Source organism: Sclerotinia sclerotiorum, genomic scaffold (genome assembly GCF_000146945.2).
Source record: "Sclerotinia sclerotiorum 1980 UF-70 scaffold_12 genomic scaffold, whole genome shotgun sequence".
Taxonomy (NCBI): Eukaryota; Fungi; Ascomycota; class Leotiomycetes; order Helotiales; family Sclerotiniaceae; genus Sclerotinia; species Sclerotinia sclerotiorum.
The window spans coordinates 537,698-554,534 of record NW_001820824.1 but is presented as its reverse complement, the minus strand read 5'-3'; the positions used below and the strand labels follow the sequence as shown (position 1 = coordinate 554,534).

The window sequence follows — 16,837 nt, the reverse complement described above, 5'->3', positions numbered from 1 at the left end:
TTCCTATCTACCTTCACAGACAGGCATCAGTCATAGCATCATGTCTTCAACTTCTTCAAGCGATTCCGATAATAGTAGAAGACGGCGCCGACCAGGACCACCTCCTCCCCCTCCACCTTTTCAGGGGAACAAGAACAATTCAAAGAAGAAAAAGAAATATGTAGCCCCTCAAGATACCATCGATAAACTTTGGTCTCGATTCTCCGTATCGAAATTTAGTAAAGCTACAAAGGTTTTACCAAATGCAGCACCTTTTTCAAGAGGCACATCTGCGAAGACTGTTATTGTTCCTCCACCTGGTCCGCAGAACCAACTTGTTTCGGAAGACTTCGAACGAGCTGTTCAAGAATGTAGGGCAAAGGTTAGGAAACTTGTTAAGGAATGTAGGAGAGTTAATATGCGATATCGCGACCCAAGTTTCGATATTGATTGGGATTTGAAATGGGAAAAAGGAAATTGCTTGAATACACTTGCGGAAACCAGATTTGAAGTTTGCAAACATGCCCTCTCAAATCCCTCGTCTTCCGGGCCCAGGGCTGTGAAAAGAGTCCACGAAATATTTGATAGGCCTACATTTTTGGAGGATAAAATTTCCCCTTCGGATGTTAGACAAGGAAATCTTGGTGATTGTTGGTTGATGGCAAGCTTAACAGCATTAGCAAATACAAAAGAGGGGATTCGAAGAATATGCGTAGAATGGGACACTAGTCAGTACCGAAACTTTGATTTTGAGACGAAATTTAACAATGTACAGAGATCGGGATATATGGCTTTGTGTTTCATCGTGGTAAGTTGTCATATCAGTCATAAAGTATCATTTGCTGACTCAAAATAGATGGTGAATGGATCATATCGATTATCGATGATAAGCTTTACCTCAAATCACCAGATTGGGATTCACCCTCAGTTCATAGACATCTTCTCGAACAGACCGATCGTGAGGACGTTGAGAAAGAATATCGAAAAACATATCAAACAGGATCTCAATCATTATTCTTCGCTCATTGTAAAGATCCAAACCAAACATGGCTTCCACTTCTCGAAAAGGCATATGCTAAAGCACATGGGGATTATCATTCTTTGAGTGGAGGATGGATAGGGTAAGTCTACCCTCATCATCTTATGTATTAACTAACATTTCATAGAGAGGGAGTTGAAGATATAACTGGAGGTGTAACTACGGAACTTCTCACTTCGGATATTCTTGATACTGACGAGTTTTGGCATAATGAGATTCTCAATGTCAATAAAGAATTCATTTTTGGTTGTTCTACAGGTCTTCTCGATTATGGTTATGGTAACAGGGATGGGATATCTGAAGGTCACGCATATGTTATTATGGAGGCTAGAGAGTTATCTACGGGCGAGCGTCTTCTTAAACTACGGTTTGTTTCTTTACGTAACCTCGAGAGGCATCACTGACAACATCTAAAGAAATCCTTGGGGAAAAGTGAAAAAAGGTAACTGGGAAGGTCCATGGTCAGATGGAAGTAAGGAATTTACTCCTGAAGCTCAGATAGAGCTTAATCATCAATTTGGAAATGATAGTGTATTCTGGATTTCATATCAGGATTTATTACGGAAATATCAACACTTCGATCGCACACGGTTATTCATGGATAGTCCTGATTGGCGATTGACTCAGGAGTGGATCAGCGTAGAAGTTCCTTGGAGATCCGAATTCGAACAAAAATTCATGATAGTACTCAAAAAGGAATCACCAATAGTACTAGTCATGAGTCAACTTGACGATAGGTATTTTATAGGTCTACGTGGTCAATACACCTTCAGATTACAGTTCCGTCTCCATGACATCAATTCTCCTGATGAAGAAGATTACATTGTACGAAGCCATGGGAATTATCTTATGAGCAGAAGTGTGGTTACTGAATTGAAGAGTCTTCCCGCTGGAACTTATTCAGTATTCATGATGGTTATAGCAGAAAGGGACAAAAGTCGTCCAAGTGTTGAAGATGTCGTGAGAGGAGAATTACGTCGAAGGGAAGATAATGAAAAATTGGCTCAAGTCGGAACCGCTTATGATTTGGCTCATAGTAAAGGATTAGCTCATATGGAAGCAAAAAATAAACTCAGAAAAGCTCGAGATAAGGCAAAAGCTCGAGAGTCAAGGATTGCTCAACGGAAAGTTCTTTGGGAGAAAAGACATAACACTCGAGAGATAGTAAGGAAGCAAGAGAAAAAGAACAGAGAGAAGCGTGAAAGTAAGGAAGTAAAGGATGCTGAAGATGCAAAAAAGAAAAGAGAACAAGGACCAAAGGATCAAGGTGTTCAAACGGAAGACATTCCAGAAGTTCAAGTCGAGAAACATGATAAATCAATACAAACTGAAGAACACCTGGAGGAATCAACGAACAATGTTACACACACGGAAATTACAAATGAAAGGGATAAAGCAGTTCAAACCGAAGATTTAACACCATCTTCTAACGAATCTCAAGCAACTCCTATAACTCCAAAAAGTAACGGTTCATCTCCTCATTCACCATACACAGTGAATCCAGAACATCATCATGGATCACCACCTCCACCTCCACCTCCAAATCCCAATACCCATCACAGAAATTCCCACAATCTAGCAAACCCCAGTCGAGAACCTCCGCCAAGACTAGCACCAGGACCATATATCACATCCGAAGGCGAATCAAGCGCAAGTCCAATATCCAATTACGATATGTACAGCGATGAAGATCCAAGTCTTAAACCACGAAATCCACCGAATGAGCTGAGATTAGCAAGGGAAAAGTATGAGGATGAGGATGGGGATGGGGATGGAAATGGGGATGAGGAGGAGGTAGAACCGTGGAATGCGGTTTGTATTGTGGGGTTGAGGGTTTATTGTAAGGATGAGGGGGTGGTTTTGAGGGTTTGGGGGGAGGGTGGGGATGGTGGTTGGTTGGAGGGGGAGGGAGAGGAGAAGGAGAAGGAGAAGGAGAAGGAGAAGGAGAAGGAGAAGGAGAAGGAGAAGGAGAAGGAGAAGGAGAAGGAGAAGGAGAAGGAGAAGGAGAAGGAGAAGGAGAAGGAGAAGGAGAAGGAGAAGGAGAAGGAGAAGGAGAAGGAGAAGGAGAAGGAGAAGGAGAAGGAGAAGGAGAAGGAGAAGGAGAGGGAGAAGGATATGGCGATTGAGGGTGACGTGGAGGATGGTGGGGAGGATGGTGGGGAGGATGAGGATGCTGAGGGAAGGAAAAGGGTGCGGAAGATGGGAAAGCGAGGAAAGAGAAATATACTAGTGGGAAGGAGTTAGTATCAACTGTCGTTACAGCGAAAATTGATACTGGAGAGGATTTGAAAGTTGGTACTTCCTCGGATTCTTCTGAGATTGTTACTGGGATAGTTTAATAGAGATTAAGAGACTTAATTAAATATTCTTAATTAGAAAAAAAAATACAATGAGATTATAAAAGAATTTTATTAAAATATAAATTGGGCTTTTTGATAAATTTGTTATTATTATATAGATTATTGATTTTTTAACAAATTTTCAAATTAAAATATTTTAATAAAATTTAAAAGTCATAAATATTAATATCTTTATTTTTTTTTTAAAGATTTAAATTTAAAATTGGAGGTGGTTTGAGGTTTTGTTTGTTATGATTCTTTTGATATAGTTTGTATAATACGGTAAAGCGAGTTCAAGATATTTCAACCTCTATATTTAATAGAGTTATTTAATAGAGTTCTATAGTTATGTTACACAGTCTTATTATATACTAACGGCATCCCACTGAAGGCCCTCATTCATCTTTAATACCCATTTCTCATTTTCAACAACAATCTAAGAACATAATGAAATTCTCTTTAATTCATCATTTTTTCAAATTCAGATCAAGTACTGTAATATCCAAGTTCTCATATTTGCTAATAAGTACTTTCTAATTCTCATAATTACTTCTTCTAACTCTAATACGCAGATAGTATATACAATCCTAATTTACTATCAGCAACGAAGCATTTCCTAAGTTGCATGCGCAGTAACCATCATCCCAGCATCAATCAACAAGCCCGTCCCATTGACATAAGTAGCCGACGGACTGCAAAGAAAGACAGCAACATTAGCTACTTCTTCTGGGGTCGCGGCTCTCTTTGCTGGCGAGACAGCCTGAATAACTTTTTCAAGTCCCGCCCAGCGACCCAAACTTCGTTCTAACATGGGAGTCTTTACCCAAGAGGGACAAAGCGCATTCACACGAATTTCATACTTTGCGTTGTCCAGTGCTGTCGAAGATATATATTAGTCGCTAATTATACTCAAGAGATCAAGAAACTCAATATGAAAACTCACCAGCTACTTTCGTAATTCCCATCACGGCGTGTTTCGACGCCGCATAAGCCACCATTCCGGGGCCTGCAGCATACGATAATCCAGAACCAAGATTCACGATGGATCCCCGACCCAAGGAACGCTCTTCGCCATGACGACCCTTGATTTTTCTTGGTTCCTGTGCCATCATCGCTTTCGTCACAGCTCTGAGACATAACATTGTTCCGCGAGTATTCACAGCGAGTGTTTTGTCGAAATTATCAATATCGATATCGGATGCTGGGGCGAGCGATGTTGCTCCAACCTTTAAGATGCAAATATCAGTTAGTATATTCACACGAATATAGTTTTCGATGCACTTACTCCAGCACTATTAACAAAATAATCCACGCGACCCAACTCCTTGACTGTAAAATCGACCATTTTCTGAACACTCTCTGGCTCGGTAATATTTACCTCCACGGCCAAGCTTCGATATTGAGGATTAGTAGCGTATTGGTTACTCTTCTCTGCACTGGCTTTAGCACCCTCAATATCGAGGTCCGCAAAAATAACACCTGATGCGCCTGCTTCGGCGAATGCAAAACCGGTTTCTTCGCCAATGCCTGCTGCTCCCTATTGTGAGTAAGTGTGTTAGTAATTAATCGGTTATTATAGATTTGATAGATTTGATAGATATTACCCCTGTAATAAGAGCTACACCGTTGAGTGTTACGTTTGCCATGATACGTATACGGAGAATTGCAAGTTCAAGCAATTTAGTTGTAGAAAAGATTTATAGTTTTCAATTGCAAAGAACTTCTTGTTAATAAGTAAGTAGCAGAAGTATTGAGAGAACTTAAGAAACTATCTCCAGCAAAAAGAAAAAGAAAGTCTTACCTGCGGAAAACAAATCCAACAGTTGGCGGCGTATGTTCTCAGATGTTTTTCTGCGGCCTCGAGGCGGGAGTTGCTGCGACTTATTCATAGCACGAATTACATATTGATATGATTACAGCAGGAAATATCCCTGATGTTTGAATCACTTTCCAAAGGTTTTAAAATAAATCGTCTGGTACTACTGGCTACTTCGATGTTGTGTTTGCTGATATCTGATATGCTAGTCTAATACCCAACCCTCGAACCACCCCCCTTCTAAATAACTCTTTTCCATCAAAACTATCAATTTTCATCTATTAAAAACTTTCTCACTCATCTATATAATTTCCTGAAATTTGAAATATAAAATACAAATTAATTTCTTATATAATTATAAATTTTAAAGACTTTTAAATTTTTAATTTTATAATTCAATTATTAATTATTAATAATTATCTCAATTAATAAAAATTAATAAAAATAAAAACTTTCAAAATTTATATTTTATATTATATTCACTTATTTTATTAATTATAGAATTATTTAAAAAAAAACTAATTTTTTAATTTTTTAAAAGAAATCTGGGTGTGACAGAAACCCCTGCTTTCTTCCCACCCTTATTATACAAGAAACCTCAGGTACATTAACCATGTCCACACATGATACGATTACTCGGGATTAGTATACGATTTAGGTGGTCTGAGGATCAGATCCGGACAAGTACTAGGTATCAATGGTTATCGGTAAAGTAAGATCATTGGAGGGATAAATGTGACTTCTTTTTGCCTAGCCATTGCGGCTAGGCCATTCATTTGTGTGTATATAGAGTAGCTATCCCCATCTACAGGTGCTCTTCACCTGTAGATTCTAAGCTAAATACAATTGCTGGTCTATAAACACCCTTTTGGTCACACTGGGAAAGAAATAATTTAAAAATAAGATTAAATTTGATATTTCTTTAAATTCCAATATTAAATACTAAATATATAAAATAAAAAATAAAAAACAAAAAGAAAATTAACAAAATAAATATAAGATCACGGAAAAGAAAGGAACGTGAAAGAAATATATATATATATATATATTCCAACCCCATCGCAGTAAAACCCAAGCATCTGTAATCTATCCACAGAGTAAATGAAAGGGGTATAAAACCATCTACGCCTAAACCAACCCAACCGAACCCAATCCAGTCCATCACACCACACCTCATCTCATCTCAACCACCCCATCTAACCCCTTCTCCCTACATCTCACACCCTTCCCATAACAGCATTAGTAGCCAAAACCTCCACCCTCCTCGCATAAAGCCTCATCATATGACTAACCGGATCCCCCCAAACCACGCCCCTCAACAACTCATCCGAGATCATCTGCGCAATAACCCCATCATCCAATCTATCCTGAATCCTCTTACTACCCTCCGGATTACCCTCTCGATCTACACCACGTAGAAGAACGATACTTCCCGCATTACTCAACGTTGCTTCTGGAACGTGCCAAATTGGTCCTATTAGAGAAATATTCGGATCGGTTTTTGAATGCTTCTTCTTCTTCTTCTCGCTCTCCTTCTTCTTCAAGGAAAATGTATTTGTGGATTTTTGGGGCTTGATTCCTAGTTTTAAAGGGGGCAAGACTGATTTTCCGGGTGCGGGAGTGGAATATAAATCGAGGAGAGATTTGACGTAAGCGAAATCTGCTCTGGCGACAAGATCACCTTCATTGACAAAAGACATGAAGATAGATTTAGAAGCATCCTTAGGTTTTTGTAATGGTAAAAGTGATATTGGTGGAGCTCCAAATGTGATACAGTGAATTCGTTTGAAATATCCTGCGAGGACATTGAGCTCTGATTTGGCTTCGCGACTGGTTGAAAGCATGTGTGAATATAATAGAGCAGCGATAGCTCCACCAGCGGAATGTCCAGTGATTAGTAAAGAACATTGTGTACGTTTGGGATTTTCTTGAAGAAGATTTCGAAGTCGAGCTGCTATTGGTTTAATCCATTCTTTTGCAGCACCTAAAAATCCAGAATGACATAAGTTTCCTGGGTCGTCCTAAAATTTGATTAGTCACTGAGCAAATTCACCATACGAAGTTAATCTTACCAAGAAGCCTTGTGGTGAAGTGGGTTTCGTCTTAACATTTACAGCCCAATCCGTAAATGAATGTGTTGTTCCTCGAATCGCAAACACAATTACATCCCTATCATCAATTGGCACACTTTTCATCACAGTTCCTGCCCTTCCTCCTGCATTAACTCTCGTTTCTTTTTCTTGTCCGATAGGTTTTGAATAGACTTGTTCAGAGTATTGAGCTGCTAGACATATGAGAGGGTATGTATTAGTGTACCTATAAGATATTAGCTCAAACTCTAAACTCCAAAGCGTGGAGAACTTACAATTTCATAGGCTTGAGATCCATCGGTAACCTTGAATTGGCATAATCATGAACCTTTGAAAAGTAATTTGTGTATGTCGTTTCAGCTGACTTTCCATCCTTCACATTGCCTTTTGACTTTTTACTCCGTAGCATTAAGTCTCGACTGGTCGTCTCCAATTGCTTATCCTCTTGCAAAACTTGATCATGATGCTGAGGTACCGTAAGTTCTCTATCATCCCCACTGAATCTTTCCTCATCAATTGATGTGACAACCGAGCATAATTTCGAAGATAAAGTGTCGTAGAGAGCTGACGTTTGATGATAATGATGCATGGTTTGTTGTGATATGATTGCGACTCCATTATTAATGGCAGCCATGCATGGTAGATCATTCCTTGATGTCTCTGCGAATAAATTCGTAACCGATCGAAAATTCATCATCGCAACACCATTTCGTTGTGCTCTTGGTGGTAATGGAGGCGGCGCCATGGTAGTATGTGGCTGATATCTCGACGGTGCTGGTTCGATTTGAGCAACTATCCAACCTTGTGGTGTTGGTCGACCTTGATTGTAGCCATTCGATATATGAGGACGTTTTTCCACATAATACAAATTTGATCTGGTCGTAGGATTTGGTTGTCTTGGTAATTCAATGGAAGACTCATATCCATATCGAGGTGGAGATGCCCGTAATTTCTTCTTATTTGATCTACTAAAGAGACCCATATTAAATGCTTAGTCCTTATAGTGTTATAATCCTTGGTTTTATCGATGTCAATTTGCTCACTTTTGAGCTACCTAGTATGTTCGGTCTATGGTGGCATAACGGAGTTGTAAGTATTGAAAAAGTAATTCACCTCTGAAAATGATCTATATACTTTCTTGACCAAACTCAATGACAGGAAAGAGCGAACTGGGTTGTTAAGTACTAGGTAGGTGGTCATGTAAGATCTTACTTTTGAGGGTGGAGCAGCGTTCATGTATGAAATTGAAGGTTAAAAGTTTCTCCTTGGTACCTGGGTAAGGAGTCATATAAATTAAGAGAGCATGATTCGTCAAATACTCCGCCTCGATTCTATTTTGAGGTAAACCAGTAAATAAGTTTGCTTCAACTTCTTTCTATCTGCATCAACCAAAACCTTGCAGAAAATTGATGCAATCCATATCTAGCTACCTAGTTAGGTACTGGTGTAGTTTGAAACTGTCGAATAATAAGGCATATCATTGCAGCCGGCCTTCAATCGTCATGCTCGTGGAAAGGATCATAATGATATCGTTTGTCCGAAAATAAGCTTTTCCAAGGCAATATTCCTCGATCATAAGTTAGCCTCGGAAAGGAAAACTCTACTGCGCCAAGGTGAAGAAAATGGCCCTACGGTATCAGATGTGAGGAAGTATAGGGCATTAATGTAATAAGGTAGTAATGCATGAACAAATTGTCGAGTTCATCATTTGTATCCTTTTTGTTATGTTTGCCCAGGTGGTGTTTGACACACCGGCATAGCTTCTATAAGGTTACTTATTACTGTACCGGTACGGGTTATGCAAAGGTCCGTACCGAATTTTGGGTCTCACAGCCTCAATTGGTCAATGTATTCTCCGAATCCCCTCATAGGAATTTCTCAACATGAATGAACCATTCTATTTCTTTATCGTTATCGCTCGAGTGAGCGAACCACTCATCAGGAAGAATGATTATCGGCCTTTCACCGCCTTCGTCTGCAGAAGACATAAGGTAAAGGCTCGAGAAAATCTTAAACCCAGGTTTCAAGTAACATCAGGTTACCAATACATACAACTCCTCCATCGCTGGATTACTCATATATCACTAGGTAATACATTTTCCGCATTACCGATAAGACGTCTTCCGGGATACACATGATTGATCCCCTAGCCTTGTGATGGTATACAAGATATTGTTATTTTCATTGCGAGTCCAAAAGATGATGCAATCATCCGTCGGTGTCTAAGTTTGGCATCCGTATTTGTGCAGCCCTACCACTCAATCATGTCCCCGTCATGAAGGATACTCAAGAACTAGTATCAACTCGAGGCTGCCTGAAAAAGAAGTATTCATCAAATGTGTAGTTCACGGGTTCATTGGTACAATGCGTTGGCCATGCATTGTGTAGCCGTGACGAAAATACTCGCATGCTGGCCATGTTTTCCTCGTTTTAAATCACTACGAGGTAGAAGTCAACATGGATATTCGAGGGAGGTCGCGGGATATTATTAAATTATTTCCTTGCTCAGTGGAAAATGTTCCGAAACAGAGTCTACGAGAAAATAATCATACAACTCCGAAAGTATCCCGTCTCCGAGTGATACTGGTCATCAGCCGTATTACGATGACGTCCCGAGAATATAAGTCTTACATTTCATATTTTCAGATATTTCTAATCACGAATGCGTTTGTATTCTAAGTATTTTCTAGGTCTTATCTTATAGCCCCACTGAACACATAAGTATGACTACTTCAGGGTAAACGCCAAGTATTAAATGCATCACGTTATCTTTATTTTTTCAAATCAGTCGTACACGCCAATACATTATGTATCAGCTAGTTGCCGATAGATTTAAATATATCCACGATTTGTGTTCAATATTTTCTGAAATCTCTGTTTGCAAGTTGCTAAAATCCGTGTCTAAGCCCTGAACAGCGGCCTCGTCCATTCAAGCTTTGATATCCCTCGGCTAGGTTTCACAAGAGGATTGGGCCGACTACGTTTCGATATGCCTACTTATTCTAATGTTTCTCAGCGAGTGCTGAATAGATTGTTTGTCTCTGGACACCTCGTTTGCTCAAGGCATTCGCAATGTTGTTAGGGGAGCGCCTTGTGTCTCAAAATAAGCCTATTGATGTTTTCAAGGTTGAGACTAGGGCTCGCATAGCATATATAAAGTCCACAGCCGCAAACGTCAGACGCAAATGAGTGAGGCAATCGAAATGAGGCAGAACGGTGAATATGTCACGGACATACAGAGTCATGCTTGAGCCGCTGTGTCACAACATCTTGGCATGAAGAAATCGAAGCCTTCTTAAAGCCCTTATTTCAGTGATGCTCTCCGGTGATACTTACTCACTAAAGGCTTGGCATTAGCGGCAACTGATCTTTCAATATTGTGCCGCTCTTCTGTATTGCTGGTGTATTAGACATTCACATTCAACATAACGCCTCGCACACAAGATTAATATTTCAAGTCTGCGACATGGTTTAGTGTCATAATATTCGATCAGTGAATATTTTCAAAACTTTTTAGTAGACGAGCAGTATACTTTCGAAAAATACGAGAAAAGTATAGGAGCAAGACAAGAGATGAAAACCAAGACGATGGCCCGACGAGAATAAGCAAGTACATAAATGACCAAAAAGTCTACTGCGTATATATCAAGTGATAATTCAACAAGTAGAAGCCTCAATTGGGAGAAACAGCCTCGATAAAGAGAAAGTGGCATTCGTCATATGACTGTATATATCACGTGATAATCACAGCCTGGAATTCATCCCATCGGAAAGTTCTGAGGATGAGATATGGTCAAAAGAATGCGCGGGTCATCCCACAGGGTCTAGTGCTCTGTATCGTATAGTATAGATCATCGAGGCGCCAGATTCGGCACCCCCGACGTGGTGGAGCTACGGAACTGACTCCAGTTAACTGATCAATGAATTCACTTTAGTAGCATTTATCAGCTTGCTATGCTCAAGTTTAAGGATTGAATGGATCTGAATCACATGAAAAATAACTAGATAAAATCCCATTCTGACATGCCGATGGATGGCGCTCTGAAATTCCATTGTTGTTTGCTATTTATAGTCTTCCTACCTCATACTAACATAATATTACGAAGATAATCAAGCAGTGAGAAATAAAATAAATGATTGGTCTCCAATCAAAATCTGACGCGTAAAAGAAGGTAAGATTACAATGGTCTTGAGAAATTTTGCTTTCCAAATTCTGATTAATGTTGAGGTTTGGAGTTGGAATTTGGCGAATCCATCTAACTAGCATACTATGGAGAGGTTATTCAGAGAGTTTAATTTTAATTTGGGTTTAATTTATTCAATCTCTTGTACCGGCGTTGAAGATTATAATTAGAAGTTTTGTTCTTGGGAGGAATTAGACGGGGTTATTATTGAACACATCACTTTGAGAAATCATACCATTATCTACCATCCTTCATAATAATTGTCTCATAGTAGGTACCATTTTAACCAGCAACATTTACCGTATATAAGATATTCATACCCCATTTTTATTTTTAACGAGTCACTGATTCTCACAAAATGAAATTCTGATTATTTCCAGAATATGGGTGTATCTGACAACATATACATCATACATCATAGAGAGTGTAAGTGATAGTCGAGCTGAAGAGTTTTGTTTCGATCTGTAGAATGTTGTTTTGATCGCGTCAAGATGTTCCTTAAAGTCCTCTATAGTGTTGGAGGTAGAGTTATTTAGTGATCTTTCTATCAAGTGTAGATATTACGAGATGTTTATGGAGCAATTCGTTTATTGGGTATCTGTGTAGAAGAGCTGGCTGCTTGCGATGAAGCATATGATTTGGTATTGTAAGGACTTATAAATCCCAAATAAAATCTCAACAAATCCATAAATTCGCAAAACAGACACACAAAAAAAGACCATCTCTCTATTCCCCCAAACTAGTAAACAACAACCCCACCGCTTCCCTCGGCGTCCCACCCACACGAAAAAGCTCCATAACTTTTACTATATGCGCATTAGTCTCATCAGCCCTATTCCCACACCTGACCAATTCCCTCCCCAACCAATCCAGAACCGCAATAAAATATTCCTTCTGACCAAGATGCGCATAGCATTCCGCAAGATGATAAGCTGCTCCTCTTGTTTTCAAATCATTAGGTGAATGTAAATAATTAAATCCGAATAATGCTTCGTGGAATTTGAGGGAGGCAGTTTGTGTTCCGAGGTGTTGGATTGAGGGCTCTGAATGCCGTGTGCGGTGCCAGATGTCTATTCCTTCGTGGTAGGTTTCTAGGATTTCTTGGGCGCATTTGTTGTTCCAGGTTTTGGGTGCAAGGTTTGCGTTTGGAGTGGTAGGATTGTATCGTTTTGGTGATGTCCAAATCTGACTCTGGGGTTCGAATTCTTCGGAAGATATATAATTATCAAGAGTATCGATACTGTCATCAGAATGAACACTTCCATCACAAGATGAGGAATTAAACGCAGTATACGTAATTCTATCTTGTGAAGAATCCCAATTTTCAGCTCCCGTAATCATATACTCGAGATTTGGAGGAGCTGTAGGATCTACAACCAGTGTAAGTATTTCCCTAAATTAATAGTAAGTTATTGGAACAGGATATATAAACACATACCAAACCCCCCACATTCCCCAATCCTAATCTTAACCCTAGCCCTCCTAATCTTCCTCCGTATCTCCCCCATACTAACCCTCAACCCACTAAATACATACACAACAGCATTCCCCCTATCCCTCACCCATTTCTCATGATTCAATATCCATATCGCGGTAGATATAGGCATGTATTTACATAAACCCCATTCATTAAGTTTTTCCTTGAAGAGTTTTTCTCTTTATTCAAGTAAAAGTTAATGTCAGGAAAAATGCAACTTTGAATAACTGTAATCTTATCATGAAGACTAGAGACAGGAAACAAAACCCACGAGTGGAAACATCCATATTTTTTACTCATTATATTGCGGGTTTCTTGGAGCGTGTAATGAAGATAGAGAGCTGAAATTATATAGCGCTTTTCTTCCCATTCTGAGAGGTTTAGAGCAGAGGTGCGGGGACCCGTTCGAGAGTTTTTGGGGGAGGAGGAGCTTAGGGGGTTGATGTGGTTATGATTGGTGTGGGGTTTTGGTTGCTTCATTGTTGGGTCTTGTGAAGAAATGATATATGCAACCGTTCAATTTGGAGTAAAGGATACGAAGTTTTCAATGGTTGAATTTCAATTAACTCAAGAAACGTAAGATTATAACCATTGAGATATTATCGGTACTTAAGATTCTGGGTTTCAAGCTGCTGCAGTCAGCAATTAGTATGTGGCTTTACATCGCATGCAGATCCAGGATTCCACAACCAACATGCAGGACAAAAAATCCCCAAAGTTCCTCAAAACATTTCAAGGGTTATTGTAGATGCGTCCAATCCCGTAAAGACTTTTGACTAATTCTATTGAATGTCACGAGTCACATTTTTCCCTAATCAGGGCTGGGTATAGGTATGTACACCCTATTCAGGGTATTTAATCTTTGGAGAAGAGTTGTTTTAATATATAAAAGGTTCTATAAGATAATTATCTAATAGTATCAATTGGTGTCAAAGTATGTTAAAAATAGTAGATAGCTAGATAAAAATAAATTATATAATATAACAACTATAGAAACAAATTTTCGAGCATTTTATAAAATCGCTACTCCACTCTATCAAAATAACACAAAATGACCTAACTGTAGATTCTACTTCAGATTGTCTTGGCTATATATACTCCACCTTTCACCCAGTCCTATCTCCAACCTTCCGGTTCCCCTTGTTACGTCAGATCATCAGATCACCTTTCTAAATTTCCAAATCATGATGTAGTCTGATAATCATGACACGAAACACATACAATTCCCAGCCAAAATAACTACTCATAATTGAGGACATCTAGGTGGCCAATTAGCAGTAAGCTTAAAGTGAAGAGACTAGCGCTGAAAAAACTGTATTGCATACACGCGCTTCAGCTCAAAGCTTGCGCGGAGGTTGATAAGCTCGTACTTAGATACGAAGCTGGATAATATGAATCTTTGACACCGGGGATAGAGGTAGAAGTAGTGGCGGGGTATTTGGTAGTAGAGTGGTAGCTAGGAGTAGTTAGCAGAATGGTAGCTTTGGATTTGCGACTGATAGCTTGTAGGGCTCGTTAGTCATTTCTCTCTAGGCATTGTGCAGCTGGTAGTGGTGGAGATCGTTATTAGTATGGATGAAATGCAATTGTAGGTTAGAACTAGCTCCTTTCTTAACTCACTTCTCACCACCACGACACCTCTAGCCCATTTACCTCTCGTAGGTTGAAGGCGTGTGGCGGCTAATGACGAGGTTAAGCGGGAGCCTAGTCTCGGCACACGATTAACTTTAAATCACACCCTAGCTCTATACTGCCTAGTTGCACAAGATTGAACCTTAAAGCCCCAGGCAAATATAAGTTTCCCGGGAAGGCGCGGGGGGGTGGGGGAAGGAAAGGGGGAGTGTACAATTACAAAATCACAAAGCAGACTCACTATATAGATTTATAGTAACCTCACCACTATCACTTCCTCATTCATCTTTCCCCCATATTTCATATCTCGTGATAAGTCACTATAATTCGGACGGTAGCAGCGGCGGTTTTGGAGTGAAGCCCTACGAGATGACGAGAAACTCAACCGTATAGAGTAGCTTCGCCTATAGCGCACCTCAAAGGCTCAGGTAACGTCTTACCATGGCCGTTCTTTGGAATGGTGTTTGTCTCTCTATATCAATACATAAGTTCCCGCTCCGATCTATAAAAATGATGTCTTGGTGCAGATGCGATGCATGCTCACATCCTCAGGTAGAGTGGGTCAGTCATAACCACACGCATAGGCATATAGATGAAGAGACCCCTTGCGGCAAGAAGTATCGGATACATGCTATAAAAGACATAGCAGATCATTGAGCAAAACCCATCCACTAGAACACATCTGCCACTTGAAATTTGGAAACCATTTCGCTCAAATTTGAATAACCCATCCCTTTCAATTTTTTTTTATACACATATCCTGTACACATCTTCTGAAGTATTGCCATCACCACCAAAATGTTGCCTTTCATTTTTGCTCCCCCTCCACGCCCCTTATTTTCCCCAGATCGTTTATCCCAAGAATAAAAAGGAAATCTATTGTGAACACCCCCAAAATCCAGAATCCAAAGAAAGACATCACAAAAGAAAATTAAACCTAAAACCCCATGTCATGTTACTGTCAAATCTAATTCCTGCGCCAGCGCAAGTTTTAAATCCTCACAAGTCAAGTCAACACAAATTTGAATGCGAACTATGCCGTTAATATGATACAACTACTCGATCCAAAAAAAAAAATCACTCAAGCTCCTTTAAAAGAAAAGACTGAAGTGAGTGGTGGTAGTGAGCATGAGAAGCCGGAGATTCTGACGTCGTGATGATTTCAGGCGCATCAGGCCACCACTGTACAGTCGGCGAAGGAATTTGATGTTGTATATTTGGAGCCCGAGAAGAAAAATTAGGCCAAGCTTGTAAATTGGCAATTCGATGCTGTGTAGGCGAAGCTTCAGAGGATATGTCATAGTGATTCGCGGTTGATAGATCGTCTGATTGTGGGTAATTTGCAGCCGATTTGATCGTGTGGTCTGATTCAACTGGGAATGATCCCGTATTTGGGTACAAAGGAATAGAAGCTGTTTCAGGGTCGGGTGTGATTGATTTGACTTCAAAGTCTGTGCCGTGCTCAACATCAGGCTCTATAACTGATTAGTCAAACGGAACCTGAAGAGGCCGTCATGTAGGACACTGCATGTGGTCGGAGTTGACCAGATGGCTAGAATTGTCTTACCTCTAGATGTTTGATGCCTGCACGTTAAGTAAATACTGATCACTGTCAAAATGACGCTTACAACGCCAAATGTAATGTCGATAATATTATCAGCGCCCACTAAGAAGATGTCAGTCAAGGAGCGACGTAGCTTAGCAGCTTTCACTTACACATCCTGATGCCCGGTATTATCAATGATTGTGAGTTAACCTAAAGATCGCAATTGAACACATATAGCTCCAAAGACAGAAAAGCCTTCCAATTGTAGTTGACTTTTTATGTTTCAATATCCCAACGGCCCCCATGGCTTACATCTGCCAGATGAGTTGGCGCGATCCCACGCCTCAATGAGTTTACCATCATAGATAACTTTGTGAAACATCACGGATATGTTTCAAAGATGCGGTGTGTCTCTTCTTTGAAGATCAAAAGTAGAAACAAATTCAGCCTTGTTCAGGGGTAGAGTCCAGCCGGGTAAATTATGTAGTATGACGACAGACTTGGACGATATGTATTCATGATTGGAGTGAATTTCGAGAAGTTATACATTGATGGGGTATTATCGCCGCCAGGTGAAATATTTCAGCTCATGATTTTGTATGGTGGAAATCATGAGGAGCGGAAATCTTGACCTTTTCGGAACATAGATCCAGAATGTAATGAAGGAGGGGTAACTTCCTGGCACCCTACCAGTCATTTCAGCCTGATGTGGGGTACAATCGCTTCGAATAACAA

At 39.9% G+C, this 16,837-nt stretch overlaps 7 protein-coding genes across 7 annotated transcripts; 3 read left to right on the top strand and 4 right to left on the bottom strand.

The window, feature by feature from the left end:
* Positions 1 to 40: 40 nt before the first annotated feature.
* SS1G_08871 (hypothetical protein) lies at positions 41 to 3,262 on the top strand (the record flags this gene model as incomplete). The annotated part of the gene is made up of 5 exons (XM_001590057.1): positions 41 to 707; positions 755 to 787; positions 836 to 1,100; positions 1,146 to 1,385; positions 1,435 to 3,262. 5 exons carry the CDS (start codon positions 41 to 43, stop codon positions 3,260 to 3,262), a joined length of 3,033 nt encoding a protein of 1,010 aa, XP_001590107.1.
* Positions 3,263 to 3,973: 711 nt separating this feature from the next.
* On the bottom strand, positions 3,974 to 5,003 carry SS1G_08870 (hypothetical protein; the record flags this gene model as incomplete). Its single annotated transcript, XM_001590056.1, has 4 exons — positions 3,974 to 4,233; positions 4,301 to 4,583; positions 4,643 to 4,894; positions 4,962 to 5,003. 4 exons carry the CDS (start codon positions 5,001 to 5,003, stop codon positions 3,974 to 3,976), a joined length of 837 nt encoding a protein of 278 aa, XP_001590106.1.
* A 1,343-nt stretch (positions 5,004 to 6,346) lies between these two features.
* On the bottom strand, positions 6,347 to 8,245 carry SS1G_08869 (hypothetical protein; the record flags this gene model as incomplete). Its single annotated transcript, XM_001590055.1, has 4 exons — positions 6,347 to 6,397; positions 6,466 to 7,194; positions 7,246 to 7,489; positions 7,539 to 8,245. 4 exons carry the CDS (start codon positions 8,243 to 8,245, stop codon positions 6,347 to 6,349), a joined length of 1,731 nt encoding a protein of 576 aa, XP_001590105.1.
* A 901-nt stretch (positions 8,246 to 9,146) lies between these two features.
* Positions 9,147 to 9,401, top strand: SS1G_08868 (predicted protein; the record flags this gene model as incomplete). The annotated part of the gene is made up of 1 exon (XM_001590054.1): positions 9,147 to 9,401. The coding sequence occupies one exon, from the start codon at positions 9,147 to 9,149 to the stop codon at positions 9,399 to 9,401; it is 255 nt and encodes an 84-aa protein (XP_001590104.1).
* A 934-nt stretch (positions 9,402 to 10,335) lies between these two features.
* On the top strand, positions 10,336 to 11,176 carry SS1G_08867 (predicted protein; the record flags this gene model as incomplete). Its single annotated transcript, XM_001590053.1, has 2 exons — positions 10,336 to 10,437; positions 11,114 to 11,176. 2 exons carry the CDS (start codon positions 10,336 to 10,338, stop codon positions 11,174 to 11,176), a joined length of 165 nt encoding a protein of 54 aa, XP_001590103.1.
* A 997-nt stretch (positions 11,177 to 12,173) lies between these two features.
* Positions 12,174 to 13,054, bottom strand: SS1G_08866 (predicted protein; the record flags this gene model as incomplete). Its single annotated transcript, XM_001590052.1, has 3 exons — positions 12,174 to 12,253; positions 12,290 to 12,808; positions 12,886 to 13,054. The coding sequence occupies 3 exons, from the start codon at positions 13,052 to 13,054 to the stop codon at positions 12,174 to 12,176; spliced, it is 768 nt and encodes a 255-aa protein (XP_001590102.1).
* Positions 13,055 to 14,256: 1,202 nt separating this feature from the next.
* Positions 14,257 to 16,484, bottom strand: SS1G_08865 (predicted protein; the record flags this gene model as incomplete). Its single annotated transcript, XM_001590051.1, has 6 exons — positions 14,257 to 14,380; positions 14,578 to 14,628; positions 14,972 to 15,028; positions 15,638 to 16,031; positions 16,160 to 16,222; positions 16,415 to 16,484. The coding sequence occupies 6 exons, from the start codon at positions 16,482 to 16,484 to the stop codon at positions 14,257 to 14,259; spliced, it is 759 nt and encodes a 252-aa protein (XP_001590101.1).
* Positions 16,485 to 16,837: the final 353 nt, after the last annotated feature.